Source organism: Mytilus edulis, chromosome 8 (assembly GCF_963676685.1).
Source record: "Mytilus edulis chromosome 8, xbMytEdul2.2, whole genome shotgun sequence".
NCBI lineage: Eukaryota > Metazoa > Mollusca > Bivalvia > Mytilida > Mytilidae > Mytilus > Mytilus edulis.
In genome coordinates this window covers 42,190,630-42,212,534 of record NC_092351.1, presented here as the reverse complement: position 1 = coordinate 42,212,534, position 21,905 = coordinate 42,190,630, and the positions used below count along the sequence as shown (strand labels likewise).

The following is a 21,905-nucleotide window of genomic DNA, read 5'->3' as shown; positions in this document are numbered from 1 at the left end:
AGAGCTTTACTCCCTGCATCGTGACACAAGGGTTGCGCTATTGAGAATGTTCCTCATTACAAAGATCTCTTTATCATCAGCTAAAAGCTTCATTATTCATTGAAATCCCTTCACATAATATTTTTCTGCCTATGTATGTTTTCTCTAATATGACTTCATGTTTTCGCTTGGTGATATGTTTCATATTAAAATCACAACTGTTTATAACTCATATTAAAACAGACTAGGATAGACACATAAAACTTGGGCAGTTGAATTAATAAAATACATTTATGGATCTCCTAATGGAAAATTAAAAACAGATTCAGATCAAGTTTTAAACAATAAAACTTTTGTAGAATTGGAAAACAACTGATTTTTTTAGTATTTTACAATAAGGAGTGAGCACAGGATTAAACATTTTAAATTAAGCAAAAATTTTAGGGTTAATAAGACATAGGTTGGGTTTAATTTTGACTGTAGTAATACTAAATTTGTTGTTCTGAAATTGTGCCCATTACCAATGAAAAATACTTGAACTGGTGGTTTCCTGGTAACAGGAGTTATCATTCACAGCATGCTAGCAGCTTCATGTAGTGTATATGTGATGCATTTACTGCTGAAAACTAGGTGTTGGAGTTTACCCAACCCTTTCAAAATTATACCCATACTCTTGGTATATTTTTATCTATAATGCAATCACCTCATCCATTCGTCTGTTGGTTCTTTAAAACTATTTTAGAAAGTACTAAACAGACTGACTTCATATTTGATAAAAGGCTATACAAAGATGATCTGTAACACAACCGATACATATACTTCTTGAACTCAAAAAATATTTTGTCACAATCTTTTATATTGGGGACTTTCCTTTTTGAATTTTCCTTGGAGTTCAGTATTTTTGTGATTTTACTTTATACTACTACTAAACAAAATGGACACCATATTGAGTCAGCAGTTCAACAGTGAAAAGTTGTAATGTGCGTGTGGTATTTGAATCTACAAGGACAATTACTTCCTATTTTCAGATCCTTTAGATTACAAGGGTTGTTTGCTTTGCAAGACATCTTGTGCATTCTTGTTTCATTAAAATTCAAGTGGTAATTTTTGCATGATCTTGTACAAGAAGAAGTTGATAGATGTGTAATGTTTTCGTATGAAATTGTATAAACTTTAATCTTTGAATGATATCAAAACTTTACTAGGAATCAAAACATTTCATTTGAACTATCTTCTTAAAACTAAAGCAAATATGCATGAGTTCTTTTACTTTTTATTTTAATACTGTAATAGAAGATTTTTTAAATAATTTTCTTAATTTTCTGAAGGATTTGTGTTGATAGATAAAGATATAAGCTTCATATTTTCTTTGATATTCCTACAACAAAAGAAATATGCATTTTAAATGGTCATGAAAAATTAAAACATAAAGTAAAGGCATAAAATAACATTGAATTCCATATTAGTTAGTTACCTAGGGAATTGGTGAAAATTGTATAAAGAGACTATCCTCAAATTTGCTATTGTGATGCCATGAAAAATTGCCACTGATAACTTATTCAAAGCACGACACATAGATCTATTTGCAGATCATTGATATAGAGGTATAGTTTCTGACATATCTTCTTAAAATCTTAAGATCATGGGCAATCTTATATTACCTTTCTTGATGGTTTTAAGTATAACATTCTAAGCCATGCGTTTCAAAACTTGAAAATTCAACTGTCTAGAGATGTGAAATGTTGTATCAGACTCTGCCATAGATGGTTAAAAGCACTAAGAAAAAGAAATGTCTCCATTTTATAGTACAAACTGTATTATTTTATTTTTAGGAGAGGATTGGCCCGGATTTGATGTTCCAGCTGTTAGAAGTGAAAGTCTGTGGGACTCTGAATACAATCCTGTAGGCAACAGATGGACAAGTCCTGACACATCTCCAACTGGAGGGGTATGTATACATCTACAGATATGTCACATCATCAATTGATATATTGTAGCCTCAATGAATTGATAGCAATCAATAAAAGAATATGCTGTAAATTCAGAAATGATTGCAAGGTTTCATTATTGTGAACGGTGCAGCTTGGAAAGAATGGCAATAATAGGAACTCCCAACTATTATCTGATATATATATATCTGTATGAAGATATTCCTGAAATCACAATAATAAAACTGGTATTTTTGTTCTTAAAAGATCACAATAATTTCTTGATTTACAGTTTATAAATTAGAAGATGTGGTATGTTTGCCAATGAGGCAACTATCCACAAGAGACCAAATGACATAAAAAATAAGCAACTATAGGTCACTGTACAACCTTCAACCATGAGCATAACCCATACCTTATAAGAAACTACAAAAGGGTCTGAAATTACATATGTAAAATAACACAAGCCAGAAAACTAACTGCTTGTTTTAAGTACAATACATTACAATACAATGAAGAAACCCCACTTATTATATACAGTAACACATTTTATTGTTGTGATTTTTTAAAAGTGAACACAAATGCTAGATTAACTTTTGTGAATTCTGGAAAAGTTGCTGACAGATATATGCATTGAATTTCAGAATGAGTTCGTATTATTGCAATACTCACCCACTTGCATTATTTACATAAACAACACTTCACAATAATCTCTGAATTTACAGTATTCATAGTGAATATGCATGAAAAATTATATATTAGGCTTATTTATTTGAAAGAAAATACATGGTTTTTTATCAAGAAAAAAAATATTGGCCTTGAAATTGATATGCATATTAAATTGAACACAAAAGTTAAAAAAGTGTAATGTGTATACCTGTGAAAGTTGAAACAACCAAACCATTAAACAAACTTCACCTTTAAAGATTAAGACCTAATATTTAGACCTCATCAAGAACATATTTTAACAATAGAGAAAAATATTCAGATTAGATAAAGTTTCCAAATTTTGGTGTTAATTGACATAAGTCATTGCTTAACTTCAGAATTGACTGATTTTCTTTTCTGTTTCAGAATAGTCTGTGGAGTACCCTTACAAATGGCGCTAACAGTGGATGGAATTCTCTTGTGTCCTTGACCTCCAGTTGGGGATCTAACACCCCAGCAACCAACCTTTCTGAAGCTGATGGTGGAATCTTCCCAGATCCATCTGGAAGTGCACAAGCACCAAATATTGGAGGGAGCCCAGGGTCTGTTGAAAGTTTCAGTCCCTTCAACAATATGTCAAATATTTGGGGGCCTAACGCTCCAATTTCCTCCTCTGGATGGAATATCCCAACTAATACTGACACTACCGATTCAAAATAAAGGACTTGTTAAAGTATCTCTCTACAATATACATTGTTATATCTATTTTTTTATGAGAAAGCAAACATGAAAATTTTAACAAATCATTTGTTTACACTTAAAAATCAAATACATTTTGAAGCATTTGTAAAAAAATATATTTATACATGTATTGAAATTATGAAAAATATTTCACATCATTTTGGCAGAAAAAAACATAATTTCCATGTTTATTATCTCCCTTGATTTAAAGTACACAATACCCTGAACTTTTCTTTTTATTTATCAGTTGTTTTTAACTGTATTTATTTCATTGTTGATTTTTTTTTTTTTATCATTGTATATAATCTGTTGTGTTTTTGTTTGCAGTTTTCTATTAAAATAAAACCACAAACTTACTATGTTTAATTGTTATTTTTATTTTAATTTTGTTATGAATGGTGAATTTTATGGTCCCTTGTATTTACAGAAACAGTTTTTAAATGTTTTAAACAATAAAAGAATTTTAATATGTCCGTTCCCTTCAATAGTTTCTTTTTAAAATTACAGAATCTTAAAAGGTATACAACAGTTTTCATTTTCGTTGTGTTTATTTGTATACTTGAAAATGAATCTGTAAAATTACTTGCCATTTAAAACTAGAATTTAAAGTCTGAAATCCTAATATTTATTGCAGTTGTTTTGTTAACTGTTAAAAATTTGCTTGAAAATTGATTATTTCTGTTCGCATTTTTTTGTGGCAAATGTTTTTAGACGGGCCAGTAGTGTTAAGATTATGATTTTTTCACCAATTATTTTCTTTTATTTCCCTGTGTGATGTGCAAGTTTTTAATTATTATATTTTTGTGATATTGTATGAAGTTCAGGTTATTGTGTACAATCTAGCCGTGTGACTTAAAATTTGGTTAAAGGGGTCTCAATATATCAGAATGAATTTAAAATGGATATTGATTTATCAACAAAAAAATTATGCCATTTTATAATATAAGCTGTTGCTTTTTGGCTTTAAAAACTATGGTTTCAGAATTGAATTTGTTATAAGCTAAGGAGTGAGTAGTTTGTTTATGTTTTCATTACAAAATTAAATATTTTAAATTCATTTTTGATAACGGCAAGCTGATCAGCAATGTGTATTGTAGAGTGAAAAAAATACATTGATTTAGTTGTAGAGCTCCATTGTTAAACTGTACCTTTTCTGGCCTCATAATGTTTAGCAATAATGCTATGTTAAAAATATTAGTAGAAAAATATCAGTTTGAAAAGATGTAAATTTAAAGCAATAAAAAGGTACATGGATTGTGACAGTTGAACAATGCAACCTTCAAGTAAATCACAATGATATAGTTATAGTATTGAATCATATATTGTATGAATAGACATACAGTCCCGAATATGACCGAGTTAAACATTGTTTACTCATTATACTGATTAAGACTTTATGAGTTGAGTTGTGTTAATGACAATTCCTCTAATCATGGACTTGACTTTTTGAAACGTGAGTTGAGTTGCAACTCCTCACTACAAGGATAAGAAATTTCAACTGGATATTGAAAAATGTACATACATGAGCGTTTTTTTCTTTTCAGTTATGTAGAAGCGAGTAGCTGAAATTTTTGTTTATTTTATAATAATTTCTGTTGTGTTTCATAAAAGGAAACTTTACTAACAACGCTAAGGGACAGAGGTGTAAGATAGAAGAGATTTTAGTATAGTTATGTTGAATGTACAAGACCAGAGTCTTAAGTTTAAATATTTTATGTACGAGTAGGATCTATTATGGAAGGATATTTTATGTGATTATTCAAGGGAGAAAACTTGTGTGTCAATTCGGAGATTTCATTTAGAAATACCAAATACTTTAAATTTATAATATGCAGCATTTTACTAAATAATTTTTTTTAAACAAAGGCCTTTTTTCAGACATTCAGGTTTATTCCTCAGTCTGTTTTTTAACTGATTCATGAGCTGGTTTCAGGCATACTGAATTAAGAAATGAATAGAAAAAAAGTAAAACATCAAAGTATGTTTTGGAAATAACAGAAAATTTTATGATCTTAGAAATGGAACTCTGATTTAGCAGTCCCGCTGTAGGCAAAATGTACTTAAAAAAGAAAATTCGACTCTTCCTTGAATAATCAAGATTTAATTTCAAGTGTACTGTTTGTTACAACAATATTATTATTTGAGATGGATTAGTTTCAGGACAAAAGATGTCATTTTTCTTTTTCTACTAATTTGATATTGATAAGACCAGAGATGTCATGTAATGAATGTTTATAATGTTGTCATGGTAATGATATTTTGAAACATGTCATGGAAACCTAGAGTTGTCATGTGACTTTTATCTAACGTTTTATGTCAGGGTAGTTGATACCAGGATACTGTGGAACTGTGGGATTGTTTTTCTTTTTACTTTTCTCACAGACCACTTTTATACTGTCATGAAAAATTAAAAAATCTGCAGAAAAAATTCTTGTTTTTATTTTATTATATTTCCAATTTTATAGGACTGGAAAAAAAAAAGGAGGGAAAAATTTCTTGTTTTTATTTTATTATATTTCCAATTTTATAGGACTGGAGTTATATTTAAATCACACTGGTTGTCCATTTGTCTTTCCATCCCTTTGTTTAACAAATATTTTCTCTAACTTTTCTCAAATTACTAGACAGAATGATAATGATGATGGCTGCTTAAAGTCTAGTGCCAAATTAATATGCATATTTAGGACGAAAACATTTTAATGTAATATAAAGATTAACCCTTCTTTAAACTAGACAGAATCGCTGAGCCTATTTTTAATTTGCTAGCCAACCAGGTAACAGTTGGCAGGAAGACATGTCACCTTACCCAAACACATTATTCTGACTCCGCTAACCAGTCTTTGCTATTACTGCTGAATGCACCTAATACGGAATGACTTTATATTTGGTCATAAGTTTGAAATTCATGAGTTGTTATCTGTGAGCAATGTTCTGATCTGTTGGTCAACTGCTTGCCAATACTTTGAATTTTTTCAATATACTGAATGAACTGAAGATTTATCATCTCACATTTCTCCAAAGCTTTTTGAACAGAATGATATCCTATTTGGTCAGTAGCTCAAAAGTAATGAACTAGAATGTGGCTAAGCTTTCTTATTTTAACCTGCCACCAAGTCAAATATGGCAGCAATGGTGCAATCACTCCAGCTGAAAATTTCCAAATCTCCAGTTGTGGCTTGACAACTCTGTCACATGTCTGAATCAGCTTAATACAGGACACTTCGAAAAACATAACCAGAAGTTCTCTCTATCCTGAATATAATTTAATTATACCCCACGCAACGAAGTTGCGGAGGGTATAATGTTTTTGACCCGTCAGTCCGTCCGTCCGTCAGTCCGTCAGTCCTGTTTCTTGTCATCGCAACTCCTCTCAAACCACACAACAGAATTTCACGAAACCTTTCCAGATAATAAGGACATACTATGTAGTTGTGCATATCGACGGGAAATTGCGATTCAATTTTTTTTCTAGGAGTTACGCCCCTTTGAACTTATTTACTTTAATGTACTACTGCAACAGTTTGTCATCGCAACTCCTCTCAAACCACACAACAGAATTTTACGAAACCTTTTCAGATAATAAGGACATACTATGTAGTTGTGCATATCGACGGGAAATTGCGATTCAATTTTTTTTCTAGGAGTTACGCCCCTTTGAACTTATTTACTTTAATGTATTACTGCAACAGTTTGTCATTGCAACTTTTCTCAAACCACACAACAGAATTTCACGAAACCTATTCAGATAATAAGGACATACTATCTAGTTGTGCATATCGACAGGAAATTGCGATTCAATTTTTTTTCTAGGAGTTACGCCCCTTTGAACTTATTTACTTTAATGTACTACTGCAACAGTTTGTCATCACAACTCCTCTCAAACCACACAACAGAATTTCACGAAACCTTTTCAGATAATAAGGACATACTATGTAGTTGTGCATATCGACGGGAAATTGCGAATCAATTTTTTTTCTAGGAGTTACGCCCCTTTGAACTTATTTACTTTAATGTACTACTGCAACAGTTTGTCATCGCAACTCCTCTCAAACCACACAACAGAATTTCATGAAACTTTGTAGATAATAAGGACATACTATGTAGATGTGCATATCAACAGGAAATTACGGTTCAATTTTTTTCTAGGAGTAATGCCCCTTTGAACTTATTTGCTTCAATGTACTTCTGCAACAGTTTGTCATCTCAACTCCTCTGAAAACACACAACAGAATTTCATGAAATTTTGTAGATAATAAGGACATACTATGTATATTGACAGGAAATTATTATTCAATATTTTTTTTTATACAATTTTTTTTTCTTATACTTATTTAATTTCTCCAATGACAATGTGGGGACGTGGGGTATGTGAGTGTGCTCACTAAGGTTCTTTAATTTTGGATGTAACATGTCTTCTGATTGGCTGACGTTATTTTTGTCGAGCCTGCAACTTTTGTTGCAGAAAGCTCCACATAGGGATAGTGATCTGGCAGCTGCGTTAGCTTACTTCTTATAAGCTTTATATTTTAGAAGGTGGAAGACCTGGATGCTTCATACTTTGTATATAGATGCTTCATGTTACGAAGTTTCCGTCAGTTACATGTCCAATGTCCTTGACCTCATTTTCATGGTTCAGTGACCACTTGAAAAAAAAGTTCAAATTTTTTGTAATGTTGAATTCTCTCTTATTATAAGTAATAGGATAACTATATTTGATATGTGCATACCTTGCAAGGTTCTCATGTCAAATTGTCTGTCAGACAGTTTTCACTTGACCGCGACCTCATTTCATGTATAAGTGAACTAGGTTAAGTTTTGGTGGTCAAGTCCATATCTCAGATACTATAAGCAATAGGGCTAGTATATTCGGTGTATAGAAGGACTGTAAGGTGTACATGTCCAACTGGCAGGTGTCATCTGACCTTGACCTCATTTTCATGGTTCAGTGGTTATAGTTAAATTTTTGTGTTTTGGTCTGTTTTTCTCATACTAAATGCAATAGGTCTACTATATTTGTTGTATGGAATGATTGTAAGGTGTACATGTCTAGCGGGCAGATGTCATGTGACCTTGACCTCATTTTCATGGTTCAGTGGTCAAAGTTGAGTTTTTGAGTTTTGGTCTTTTTATCTAATACTATATGCCATAGGTCAAAGATATTTGGTGTATGGAAATATTTTATGATCTTTATGTCAGTCGCGCAGGTTTTATTTGACCGTGACCTCATTTTCATGGTTCATTGCACAGTGTTAAGTTTTTGTGTTTTGGTCTATTTTTATTAAACTATAAGTAATGGGTCAACTATATATGTTGTATAGACGCATTGTTAGCTGTACATGTCTACCTGGCATGGTTCATCTGACCTTGACCTCATTTTCAAAAGTTCATTGGTCTTTGTTTAGTTATCTTGGTTAATGTTAAGTTTATGTGACAGTTGTAATAAAGCTTAGCTTTATACTTAGGACTATCAACATAATATCAATGATTAGTATAGAAGGCGAGACATTTCAGTGTGTGCACTCATGTGTTATGAGCCCATAGACATAATTTAGTCATGTGACCGTGAAAAAATGTGGTGCACACTGTTAAATAACCCGCTACACGCGTTATTCAGTGTGCACCACATTTTTTATGTTATTTCATAGAAAAAATATTACAGTCATTCCTTAATTAAAATGCTAAGAAAAATTTCTGAAAAAAAGTAAAATAACAAAAGTATCTAACTCCAAGAAAATTCAAAGCTGAAATACATCAAATGAATGGAAAACAAGTCATATTACAGACTTGTTACAGGCATTTCTTCATGTAGAAGATGGTGGATTAAACCTGGTTTTATAGATAGCTAGACCTCTCACTTGCATGACAGTCAACTGAAATGTAAACTACATTAAATTTTATGCAATTTTACAGGTAACATATAAACCAAATAATTTAAAATAGTCATTGCTACATTATGACAAGATGGTTTTTTTAAAGAGTTTTCCCCCTGGGTAATTAAGTAAGTTCATACTCATTTCTTATTTAAATGTTAGTCACTTAGGTTTTAAACTAGTATTCACATGTTTTAGGTGTCAAAATGGACATTGTCAATTCTGAGACATTCTCAATTGGATTGTTTCATATTGTTCATGTCAGAGCTGTGTATAGCCGACCATAAGGTGTAGTTTTATTTTTATTTTTGAAGACCGTACGGTTGACAATAATTGCTTTCAACCACCCCATTTGAACTTTGGTGGATAGTCTCATTATCATTCAAACCAAATCTTTATTATGAAAAGTCTCTTTCTATTTTGGCCCAAATGAAATGCTAATTGGTGCTAAAGCAAACCAGCCAAAATTGGGGTACATTGTGTTATAATCTTAATCACTATAAAAACAAACAAATATGTCAAGGAAGGAGAAAGGCTTTTGTATTGATTGAATAGGTATGAAAGGTAGATTTGCCATGAAAATGAATACAGATTCTACAATGACTCTAGCTTACTTAAGTTTTAATATAGGTGAAAAAAACCTATTCAAATCAGCTTTGTCAATTGTTTAAAGAATTTTTATGAAGGGTTACATAGTAATTTGCAGTGTGACATACTTGACATTATAGTTTTTATAATATTGAAGATTTCCTTCCTCTAAATGACAGGAAAACTAGTCTTAAAAGTTGGAAAATATTTGAATAATATCAGCTTAGGTTGCCTGAAGTTATTGATACTTTATAAAATAATTGACAATCATGTAGTATATATTGGTGGCCTTTGCTTGTTGTCTATTTATGGTCTGGTGTTGTCTCTTCCACATATTCCCCATTTCCATTCTCATTTTTTTATATTTGAAAGTAAGTACCATTGGGTAAACTTTATAATAGATGACCACAGGCACTTGTCTCAGAAACAAAAAAATCCTATATACTTTAATAGAACACGTTAAGTATATAGGATTTTTTTTTTCTGAGACAAGTGCCTGTGTAGATGAATGAGGTAAGACTGTTTCATGATTACAGAGCAACAGTCAAAGCTAGTAAATTACACAACTTGTAAGAAATGGGTTAAGTAATGGTTATTCAATGGAATGATATATACTTTTGAGTGCAATGTTTGCAATTTGATTGAACAAGGATTTGTAAATATGTGTGAATGGTAAAATTGGTCCGGATTATAAAAAATACTAAATTGAAAGTTGAGTTGCTTCCCTTTGCATAGTACTGCTTTTGATAAAGGTTTACCTCACAATCCGATACATATATAGCCTAGTATACAGTCGTTTGGTTTGTGTCTCTTCCTCATTTCATCCCACTATTGTATCCACTACTGCAAGAAGAGGGGCGAAAGATACCGCAGGGACAATCAAACTCATAGATTGAAAATAAACTGACAACGCCATAGCTAAAAATGAAAGACACTGACAAATAATACATTTTTGTAGTACACAAGACAAAACATAGGAAACTAAAGAATGAGCAAGATGAACCCTACCAAAACACTGGGGGTGATATCAGGTGCTCTGGAAGGGTAAGCAGATCCTGCTCCACATGTGGCACCCTTCGTGCTTGACAGAATTTTTTGAAACTTTCCAAATCTTAATCACATCTTTTACTTTTGGATCTTGTATTCCATTTCTAAATATAAAAGTTTTTGTGGGTTTATTTTGGTAAGTCATGTATACACACTATAGTACATGTTGGTATCTTACTTCCTAAGCAAATCAAAATGTTATTGAAACATTCAGAGAATCTTAGATATACTAAGTGTGTTTTGTTTATCTTCTGTTTTTTTTTTTTTTTCATATGAATAATTCTTGGGGTTAATTTTTCTAAGAAAATCTGTCTTTGTCATTGCTTTATTTGTGGATGGGTGTATCATTTTGTGAGCTTTACCTGATGTACCTCTAGTTGAATATGGACTTGCCCATTTGTTACAAATACCTTTTGAACTTCATGCAGTTATTTAATTATATACTAGTAAGTGCTTGTATTCTTTCACCAGAAGGGGTGAAAAATGTTTTTGGTGTTAAAGTGATGTAATTCATATACAACACACCTTTAGTTCTACAATTTTAACATACAACTTAACTTAGGGGTTTCATGCAGCACTTGATCCCATGTAATTCCTTAATTTACAAGATATTTAAAGAATTTGTAAAATTTGACTGCTACTAGAATTTTGAGATAATTTAGTCCTACAGTATTATTTTAACCACCTAATAACTGTCATGACTAATTGGATGTGCAGTGACCTCTCATTTATTGAAGTATTACCCAGAGATTTTGTCAGCTTTCACGTCATTATTAGGTGTAAAAGTCAATGCATTAAAATGTATGAAAAATTGTTAAATTTGTTTTGACAAAATTAGTTCATCCCTTTCTTAAATGTGTATGCTTTAGTTTGAAAAAAACGATCTTAATATGGGGCTAAATAGGAATCCACGAATCATTTTATATATTTTAAGCAATATTCAAACAGAGTTCTGTCCCACTTCAGGTTAAAGTTTTTGGTCAAGGTAGTGTTTGATGAAGTTGAAGTCCAATCAACTTGAAACTTAGTACACATGTTCCCTATGATATGATCTTTTTAATTTTAATGCCAAATGAGATTTATTTTTGACGTCAATTTCAAGGTCCACTGAACATAGAAAATGATAATGCGTGTGGGGCATCCATGTACTATGGACACTTTCTTGATATCACATGAATTTTTCATCTGTTATAAGTTAACAATTTTTGTTATATTTGATAATGGCAATAATCTGCATGTTTTTCAGGCTGAGTTAACCTGACCTTGATCTCATGGTTTATTAATCAAGGTTAATGTTTCCTGATGTCTGATGAAATCTGTATCTTATATACCATAAACAACTGTTCATTATATTTTGTGTATGAAATAATAGTTGGGTCTAAATGTCAATCTGGTATGTTTTATATTCCCTTAAACTCATGTTCATTGTTCAATGTTCAGAATAAGTTGTTTGACATCAATCTCAGACTCTATGAACATAATGTCAACCATATTTGATGTATGGAATGATTGCAAGTTGTACATGTCTGTATGACAGGGTTTATCTGACCTTGACCTGATTTTCAGTGTGGTTATTTCGGTTCTCATATACTATAAGCAATAGGTCAACTATTTTAGCTATATTGAATGATTGCAAGGTGTACAGGCCTAGGGTTCTTCGGCTGACCTTGACCTCATTTACATAGTTCATTGGTCAATACTTTGCATTTTTATTAGGTCTTGTTTTCAGATTATATATGCAAAGGGTAAACCATATTTGGTTTATAGAATGATTACAAGGTGTGCATTTCTGTCCACATGGTCAATTGTACCTTAACCTCATTTAAATGGATCAATTGATTAAAGTATTACATAGTTTATGTATCACTTTAATATAAATTCAATCATGTTCAATTTAGAAGACCATGTGTTTGTAGACACTATTTTCCAAAGGTGGGCGGTTGTCTCAGGGTACTATGTCTCCCTCCACCAATAAAAGCTGGCCCTCTTGTATAGGAAATTCAAGCAGCAACAAACACATTATTTTTTATTTTCTTACCAGTATATGGAAATCAATAAAACTTTCAAAGAATTTTAGTTCATTTCATACAATGAGAATGTGTAAATTGTTGTGACATTGAGTCTTGTTTGCACTTTGATTTCTCAATTTTTCCAATACCAGTAACATGATTTCAATGACTTTGTGGGCACCATAGTAGCCCTGAACCTTACCATATATAATGTGGTATTAATCACAATATAATTTTCAACATTATTCCAAAAAGCAACTAATCAAATGAACAATATAGAGATAAAACGTAAATATTTTATATTACTTTATTTTTTATAGACATGTATAGTTCTGAGAACATATCCACAACATTGCACAAAATATTCTTAAATAAATAAATTCTACTACAAAATGATAAATCATTCTCACATCATTGGCACACTATAAACACCAAGAGAAGATGTACTGTGTTAGTCTGAAATATGTAACTAAAATACTGGAGGTTTTCTGCTATTCGATATTTTACACCAAAATTTTGGTTTACAAAATTCTTTACCATATCTAATAAACCTCAAATCATCGGGAGTAGACTTTACTTATAATGATATGGAAAATAAAAATCATTATTATTTTAGCTGTTTAGATAAACTGGCCTATAAACTATTATCAATAAACTGGTTTAAATGCAGATGGGTAATGTCTGTTCTCCAAATCTTATCTTTGAGAGTCAGTTAATTGCATCTAATATAGTGTCAACTTCCAGTCCCAGATGACTATATGAGAAAAAGACTACTGTCGCTTACTGATTTTCAAATCTCATATATCAATTTTAAAAGACAAATCAATTAAAAAACAAACTGAGAGAATCCCATGAACTCCAATAGCAGTAATACTGGGTACATGTACATCAACAGGGTATGCATCTATTGATTAGCATGTATCACCCCCATGCAAATCCACATTTTATTTACATGAATCATAAATCAGACAAACACAGTCCAAGTTTTTTTGGTAAGTAATCAAACAAAATGCAATAAGAAAGCATGATTATGTTTCAGTCTCATAGTTAATATCAAAACTCATCTGAGCTGGGTTACGTACAAAAGTTTACCAAGCAAGAAAAAGATTACTTACTGTTTTGACAAAGCACTAGTTATATAATTGTAAACTTGTTTACGATGATCATTATTTGACATCTTTACAGGTGTCTTGCAAACATTTGTAATACTGTAATTCATGCACTAAAAGTTATTGTTACTGGAAGTTCTTCATTTAACTAAACAGGCGTAAAAAATATTTTGATGTAGACAGTATTTATTAGGATGAAAATTAACGGATAAATTCATTATTTGAATGATCCCAAATTAAATATTGCTTTATTACTTGAAATATGAAATTTTTTCAATGCCTAAATTTCAAATGCCAATTAAAAGAGCATTCAAATCTCCACTACTTTGAAAATCCAGTTTTTCCTGGTTTCATTTTGTTTCCTCATTCAAACAATTTCTGTTATTTACTCAATTGCATTTAAAAATATTACAATGTTCTGATCTACCAATACTTGTTAACAAATGAGTACATTTTTCATTGTATTTCTACTTTTCAGTTCTTCAAAAACACTCAATTTATCACAAATATGCAAAATGGCAAGAAAATAACAAACTGAGATATATCATTCTGATTTTACAATGCTCTTTTGTCACAAGACACCTTTCAATCCTACCCAATCCCTTTTTTTATTTGATTTCGAAAATCTGCTCTTTTAAGTGTATCATTGATATAAAGTTTATATTAAACAATTATAATAAGTAAATCAGTATTTTCAAAGGGATTACAGCTGATTTCATTGAGTGTGTAGACAAAGGTAATGTCTTTGGTTAGCTTACTTGTTAGCTGAACCTAGAAGTCATTATTAGGTCAGGTATACTACCCTCCTTTCAAAGTAGCCTAGTCCAACAAACAGATAGATTGGTTATCTGTCTGATTAGTCTACTCTTAAAGGAGGGTAGTTTACCTAACCTAATAATGACTTCACGGTTCAGCTAACAAGCAAGCTAACCAAAGATATTATCTTTGCCTACACACTCAATGAAATCGGCTGTAAATACTGATGCTCAATTAAAAATGTTGCATTCTTTGAAAAACAAGTATTGCTTGTATTCAGCAGTTTGAAAAATGTAAACTATTATTCTGTAGAATGTCTATATAGGACTGTTCTTAAACTGTGTGTGTATGAATATGGCACTCTTTATTTTATCACACCATAACTAATAAACTTGGTTTTTATATTCACATTTAAAGGCTGAAATTCAAAATAAACATATTTTTTTTATTTGATACAACTTTAACCCTCTTAATCATATTAATGTACAATTATTTTTGAGCAATCCCTATATTATTTCAAAATATATTTTCTCGAATAAAAAAATCTTAAGTTCTCAAATTCCCTTCAGGATTTTCAACTAAAAAAGCTTTATTGTGAGATTAATTTGTAAGATTAAAGCAAAAAGTTCTTTACTATAAATGATTAAAATATTTAAATTCATTGCAAGAATTTTCTCTCAGACAATTAATAAGGTATTATGTTGTTCAAAATTTATTTATTTTTTTATTATAAAAACTTTATTATCATTGCATTGAAAAAATGCTAAACTGTTACTGAATTATAGGAGGGAAGGGCTTTTACTTCTTCAGGAATCAGAATAAAAGTATCAGACAGACACCCAACATTCTTTTTTACCAAAAAAATCCAAAAATCTAGTTCTATTGGGTGAGGCCCAAATTCTAATGATCAGATACTGACACTAAACTCGTCATAAACTCTCACAACATGAAAACTGGCAGTCAGATTTATGTTTAGCACAAATCTTATTTACAAATGTCATGGAAACACAAAAAAAATTCTATATCAATACATTTTTTTTCAATAACAGTCATTTTTTTAACAACTTACAACAACTACTCATCAATAACAATATAACAAATATTTAATAACTTTCAAAATCTTGTTAAAAAAATTCTTTGTTGTGTATCAGGTATTCAGCAGTGAATAATACACATATATATACATATATGTACCGGTTAAACTTTATTGCTTATGTGTAAAAAATAAAAGCATAACAAAACGATTCAACAATAAAGCAAAACTTTTTTGTGAAATTTTCCACTCGTGTATACTTTGTGAAATCTGTAATATTATTGTAACATGTTCTCAAAAATATAAACTTTTGTATAAAATATTCAAAATTGAAGCCAAACTAAATTTGTGAATATTTTCACTAGGAAGACATGCTTCAGAATAAAAATACACATGAAACAAAAAGTAATTGTGCTTTTTAAAAACTTTAATTGCATCAAACTTTGATTATCGTAGAGATCTGAAAAATATACTATAGTTGTAGCCAAAGCATGCAAGCTGGCATCTACTAACTATAATGTAAGCATAGCTTAATATTGTGACCTCCATTCCAAAGAAATTGTAATAATTGAAATGTTGATTATGAAATAGCTGGAATTTATGTAAAAAAAGCATATGAAAATAATGTGATCTTGGTGATGTGGTCTTTCTTAATACAACTTTCATTTTTCAAAAATTGAAGTTTTATTTAAGTTTAAATACAAAAAACTGAACATATTGTAAAATAAGTAACTTCATATGCAATTTGAAAGAATAATTAAAATTTCACTAAACATGATTAGCGTATAAAGACTAAATATCAAACAATATGAATTACCAATCCAATATTTTATATGGCTAATATTCTGATATAGAAACCTGCTCTAACAATATGAGTCACATGATCAACATGTGACAACACATTCTGTCCACATGACTTCAAATACTTGTATAAACATTTGTATCTGAAAGTATGTATATCGTGTCTCTGATGAACATAAAATGGTAATGCACCAATAACAGTTAGCCCTGACATCTAGGTAAATAGGTTTTTTAATGATACAAATATAAATTGTTGGGTCTATGTATCAATACATGATCAGGGCCTGGAACATTGCACATTTCGCCGTCTGCAGCTTCAGTGAAGTAATGTCAACACATATGGCTAACAGGAAAAATCTGTAGCATCAGTGAAGTAATGTCACCTCATACAGCTAACAGGAAAAATAAGTATTCTTGTTTGACAAGAACAATTCAAATTAACCATTGCATGGATCTGGAAAGAAAAGAAAAACATGAATTTAGAACAATTTGTAGCCATTAGTGAAATTTCATAGCTAGATTTGAAATCTATTAAAAATACTGTTTATAAGATAATCTATGATGTCTATATATAGACTCATATTCAAATGATGGATATTCTTTACAATCTGCACCCACTGGGAAAAATGTTATTCTCTACAATCCTCAATCACTGGGATTTAAAAACAAATTCTAAATGGATAAGGATTTTCCTGTCCATATCTTGGAAATTTAAAGTAAAAATATTTTGTTTTTCAGTACAATGGGAAGTGACTTCATCCAAAAAATACCTTTAATTCCTCCAATAAAATCACTGAAGCGAAACAAAATTGAATGACAATAGTATCAAGTAGCTGAGTAACAATGAGTTTACCGATTTACAGTACAAAGTACCGAAAAATACTAACAATATGTACCGGTTACATGTAAACCTAATACTATGTACTCTTCAAACAACAGTTATCATTCATAAATTATAATTTTATCTCTTTTTTTTTTTAAAGAAAACAAAAATCGCACTGTCACTGAGTGAAAATGGTACTATTGTTTGATTTGACATTTTTTGTTGTTTGTAATACTGACAGTTAGTACACCAGTTAACATTTTATCTGTTTGTACTAAGTCATCCCAAGGAGTGGAGGTCTATCAGTTCTAACAGTGTACGGAGGTGATGTGAACAGACAATTTTACACTTTGAACCTTTTCCAAAAGTGCATTATATGTGTAACATACATATTTCTGGAAACATTTATTTCCTTGCAAACAACATTACCTTAACACATCCTTGAGATATGATTAATCGAATGTAATAGCATACTAAGAACAGAACCAATTTTTAAAAAAAAGCACCAGTTCAAAAGAGAAATTTTCAAAATCAAATCAAATTCAAGCAAAACCATGTTTTTGTTTGTACTTCAGCAGTCATGTTCAAGTGTGTGTCCCATGTCAGGGACTACATAACTTATTCTGTATTGAAATTTGGTGTTGCAGGCAGACCGTTGATAGTCTTGTTAACATTATTCAATGCATTTATCTAAGACTATGGTAAATTATTGGCTTGACATTGTACAGATAGTAGATCAGTGGCGGATTTAGTGGAGGGGTGTCACCCTTTTGTAGGGAAAATTTGGTTGATTATATAGGGAATTACTGAAACATGTCTGGAGCAGGCCCACTTTTAGGCAGTCAGTGGACTCCCACTTATGAATATTTCTGTTGAAGGCTGTTTGTTGACCTTCAAAGTCTTTTGGCGTTTTTGTGTCATAGTTTTCTGTTCCATTGATGCATACCTCACATCTCCATTTATCCATTTCAAATTAATGGACATTTCTGAATGTAACAATTGTTACTAGTTGCAAAACAGCATTAACAAGCATGACAAGGCTCAAATTTTACATATTACTGTAGATAGTTACCTCAATGCCTCTTCATGTGTAGCGACAGATGGTCTGAGCGTGAGAATGCCCGTTCACACACGTTACATTTAAATGGTTTGTCTCCTGTATGTTTTCTGTAATGCCGTGTTAATTCGTCAGATCTTGCAAATCTCCAAGTGCAGCCTTCCCAATTACATACGTAAGGTTTTTCACCTATAAATGATAAAAAAAAACACATAAAAAAATTATTGAAAATTCCTGTATTTAAAACAACTGCATAATATTCAAAAACAAAAGCAATATATTGTTTCATGCTAGAGTTTTCCCATTGGCCATCATACCACATCTTATTTTTATATCATGTCCTCAAAAACTGTCAATAACACTAATTAAAATTTATCCTGTTACTTATTGTTTCTATAAAAAGATACTGTTTTTACCTAAAACTTAATTAATTCTTCTCTTAAAACTTAGGTTTAAATGTTTTGAATAATATTTTGTTTAATTTATTTTTCATTGCTAGTAGGAAGGAATTTTCCACATTCTTCAATGCCAAAAAAATATGTTTTTTACATTTTGTAAGGAAACAGTACAGGGGTCTAGCTGATAGACAGATAACATAATTTTACATATGGGTGTGACAATACTGAAAAATATATAACAGGCACCCAATTACAAAATGTTTATTTAAATGACATTTAAATTTATAAATTGAAATTTTCTACTTGGGGGAGGTATCAATTTACCATGAAAGTAGATTAATTTCAGAAACAGGATATTTAAATCTAGTTTGCAATGATTTAAGAGTCCCTATTATTAAACAATAGTAATAAATATAATAATTTCCTTATTAGACAACACTTGGGGATATAGGTATATACTGTATATTGTATATCTCATTATAAATGAATCCAAAATTTTACAAAGTAGGAATATTTTTTTTAACCTAAATAGGCAGTATATAAATGGACATTTTTTTATTCAAAATCCAGGCTTGGTTTTTTAATTAAACTATAAATTTAGCTTTTCAAAGAGGCAAAATATGATGATGTCATTAATTCAAAAAAACATAACTTTTTTATAGTTAACAACAATTTTCAGACATTTCTTCATTCAGTCTTCTTCTTTTAAACACCTATCTCCATGCGTCAATGAAAATCAGATTTTAAATTACAAAGGCACTCTTATTTAAAAAATTTTGTTTTCAGTGGCAAATATCTTCATTTTCATAACAATACATCCAGAAGAATTTGATGAGTAATTGTGGATCGCATTTCAGGAAAAAGACATCTATCTACCTTTTAACTTTATATCCCTTTAATGAATTCATGAAGTGAATATTGTAGTATGTAATTACAGGGTCTTAATTTTCGTTTTCTAAAATATACAGGTTGGTACATAGAATACAAAATTAAAATGATAAAGAGAGTAAGATTTTATACCTCCACTGACGGGCACTCAATGACAGTGTTTTGTAGTAAAGTTTTATGAGGTCATTAGAAGGAATTTTTATTTCTTATTTTACAATTACAGTATCAATGTACAAGCACCAACAAATTTATGGGACTAAAATTGCTACCCTGATATAATACGATATAGTGGTTTAAAAAATCCATTCATTTTAAACATTCATGCCTTTACATATTAAAGAATAAAGAGAATTTGTCAGGAGTGCTGACTCAGCAATAGTGCTTCATGTACTTGTCAACTAGAGATAAGAGTCATGTGACCATATGGAATGGTGTTGCTGCCCAACACTCGAGTGGAAACTTGCGGACCATCTTGACCTTGCTGCAAGGTCGACCCTTTCCAATAAATCAAGCTCCATGATGTAACATTATCAATATATGAAGCACAAAAATAAAAGTGTTTTTCTTTTAATATAAATAGGTAACTTCCTTGTATTCAATGACATTTTTTGCGTCATAAAATTGAGAATGAAATTGGGGAATGTGCCAAAGGGACAACAACCAAACTAAAAAGCAGACAACAGCCAAACCACCAATGGGTCCAATCCAACATAGGGAGAAAATCAACATTGTATTCTCTCTTTTCTTTATTCATTTATGAACATTATTACAACCTACCATAAAAAAATGATTTTATAACAGATATAGGGATGCAGCTTCCCCATAAATTGTGTAAAGCCCAAAAAATCAGTGAATAGTAAAAACATTTTTCAGGTAATGGAAATGATGTGAATCTAATGTAATGTCATACCTGTATGTGTTCGTCTATGAGCTTTTAGGTGGGAACTTTTTGTATATACTTTATTACAGCCATCAAAATCACATCGATGAACACGCCTCTTCTTTTCTCTATCAATAAAGGGGTCACAATTTGGCACAGGGGATAAATGATAGGGATTTGTGATTGGCTGAGGTGATGGTACTGTGTTGTTGTTACATGTATCTAACGACTTGAATTTACTGAAAAACATAAAAACATAAATATAACTTTTGACTTTAGGCTCAGCTAACTGACTATTATTCTAATATGATTTAAAACATTTCTGAAGTTTTTTTAATTTTATAATACACTTGAAAAATTTAATTACAAATACACATATCATCTGGCTCCCTTAGTTTAATCAGAAAACTTAGATGCATATATGTATCACTTAATTCTTACTGAAAGACAATTGTACAATAAAGTAACATTATGCTATATTGATTTTGCAGAAGTTGATCGAAGTCTTAAAGAAAAGTTATGAATGTTAAAAATGCATACATCATAAAAATTAACCTTTAACATTATAAGAGTTATCTTTCTTTGACCATATAAATTCTTTTTTACTTACTCTGAAGCTGCTTTTATCCTTTGTAGAGATAACAATGCAGCAGAGCCTATTTTATTTACTGTTTCTAATGTTACTGTAGGAGATTCATCTAAATCTGAAATAGACAGAAATAACTGATCACATACTAAAAAGAAAACATTTCAATTATTGTAAAATCTGAAGACACAGCAGTATCAATTTCCCAGTACTTATTAGAACCCTTGTTATAATTCTGTTTGATTAGTAGATAAGTAGCTTGTTGTGAGAGAATAGTTCAAATTGCAAAAAACACTCTTGTCAAATTGCATTGAAAATTCTCCTTACAGTCAATCCACTTCAACAAAAGATAGGTTTCAGCTGAATTATCTGGGCTTGTTTTTACCTCCTTTTTGTTGCCATGTTGGAACTTCTGCAGGAGCAAATTCCGTCGTAAGTCAGCCAAATTTAATTTGCTGGCGATTAAGAAAGAAAAAGTTGTTTCAGAACATTTTTTATTTCTTTTAGCTTTGCTTGATTCATCATGAGGATCAAGTAAGAATCTTAAATCTGATTTGTTTGTACTGCATTTTTGAATTTGCTAAGTCAAATGTGTAAATCAACTATTTCCCCCTCAAAAAAGGTGGGCCAGGAAAATAACTCAAGCTGAAACCTACCTATAGGATGTGCCGGCCTGTTAAATTGGTCTTCATCTTAAACCCAAACTTTTATTCTGATCAGCAAAAAATTACAAATTTTACTCGTGAGGATGGCTACACTATATT

At 30.8% G+C, this 21,905-nt stretch overlaps 2 protein-coding genes across 19 annotated transcripts in view; one reads left to right on the top strand and one right to left on the bottom strand.

Annotated features, from left to right (window-relative positions):
* LOC139485602 (transmembrane protein 131-like) overlaps positions 1–5,416 on the top strand; it is an 82,929-nt gene extending 77,513 nt beyond the window's left edge. For all 18 annotated transcript variants that reach the window (XM_071270217.1, XM_071270216.1, XM_071270210.1 and 15 more), the window contains 2 exons: positions 1,812–1,927; positions 2,982–5,416. In XM_071270217.1, coding sequence (XP_071126318.1) covers positions 1,812–1,927; positions 2,982–3,275 — 410 coding nt within the window. In that variant the 3' untranslated portion in view covers positions 3,276–5,416. The remainder of the gene's footprint in view (positions 1–1,811; positions 1,928–2,981) is intronic.
* A 7,688-nt stretch (positions 5,417–13,104) lies between these two features.
* LOC139485604 (Krueppel-like factor 12) overlaps positions 13,105–21,905 on the bottom strand; it is a 44,231-nt gene continuing 35,430 nt past the window's right edge. The window contains exons 6-9 of the mRNA XM_071270218.1: positions 21,166–21,259; positions 20,586–20,794; positions 18,405–18,578; positions 13,105–16,963 (exon numbers count right to left, since the gene is read on the bottom strand). Coding sequence (XP_071126319.1) covers positions 18,406–18,578; positions 20,586–20,794; positions 21,166–21,259 — 476 coding nt within the window. The 3' untranslated portion in view covers positions 13,105–16,963; position 18,405. The remainder of the gene's footprint in view (positions 16,964–18,404; positions 18,579–20,585; positions 20,795–21,165; positions 21,260–21,905) is intronic.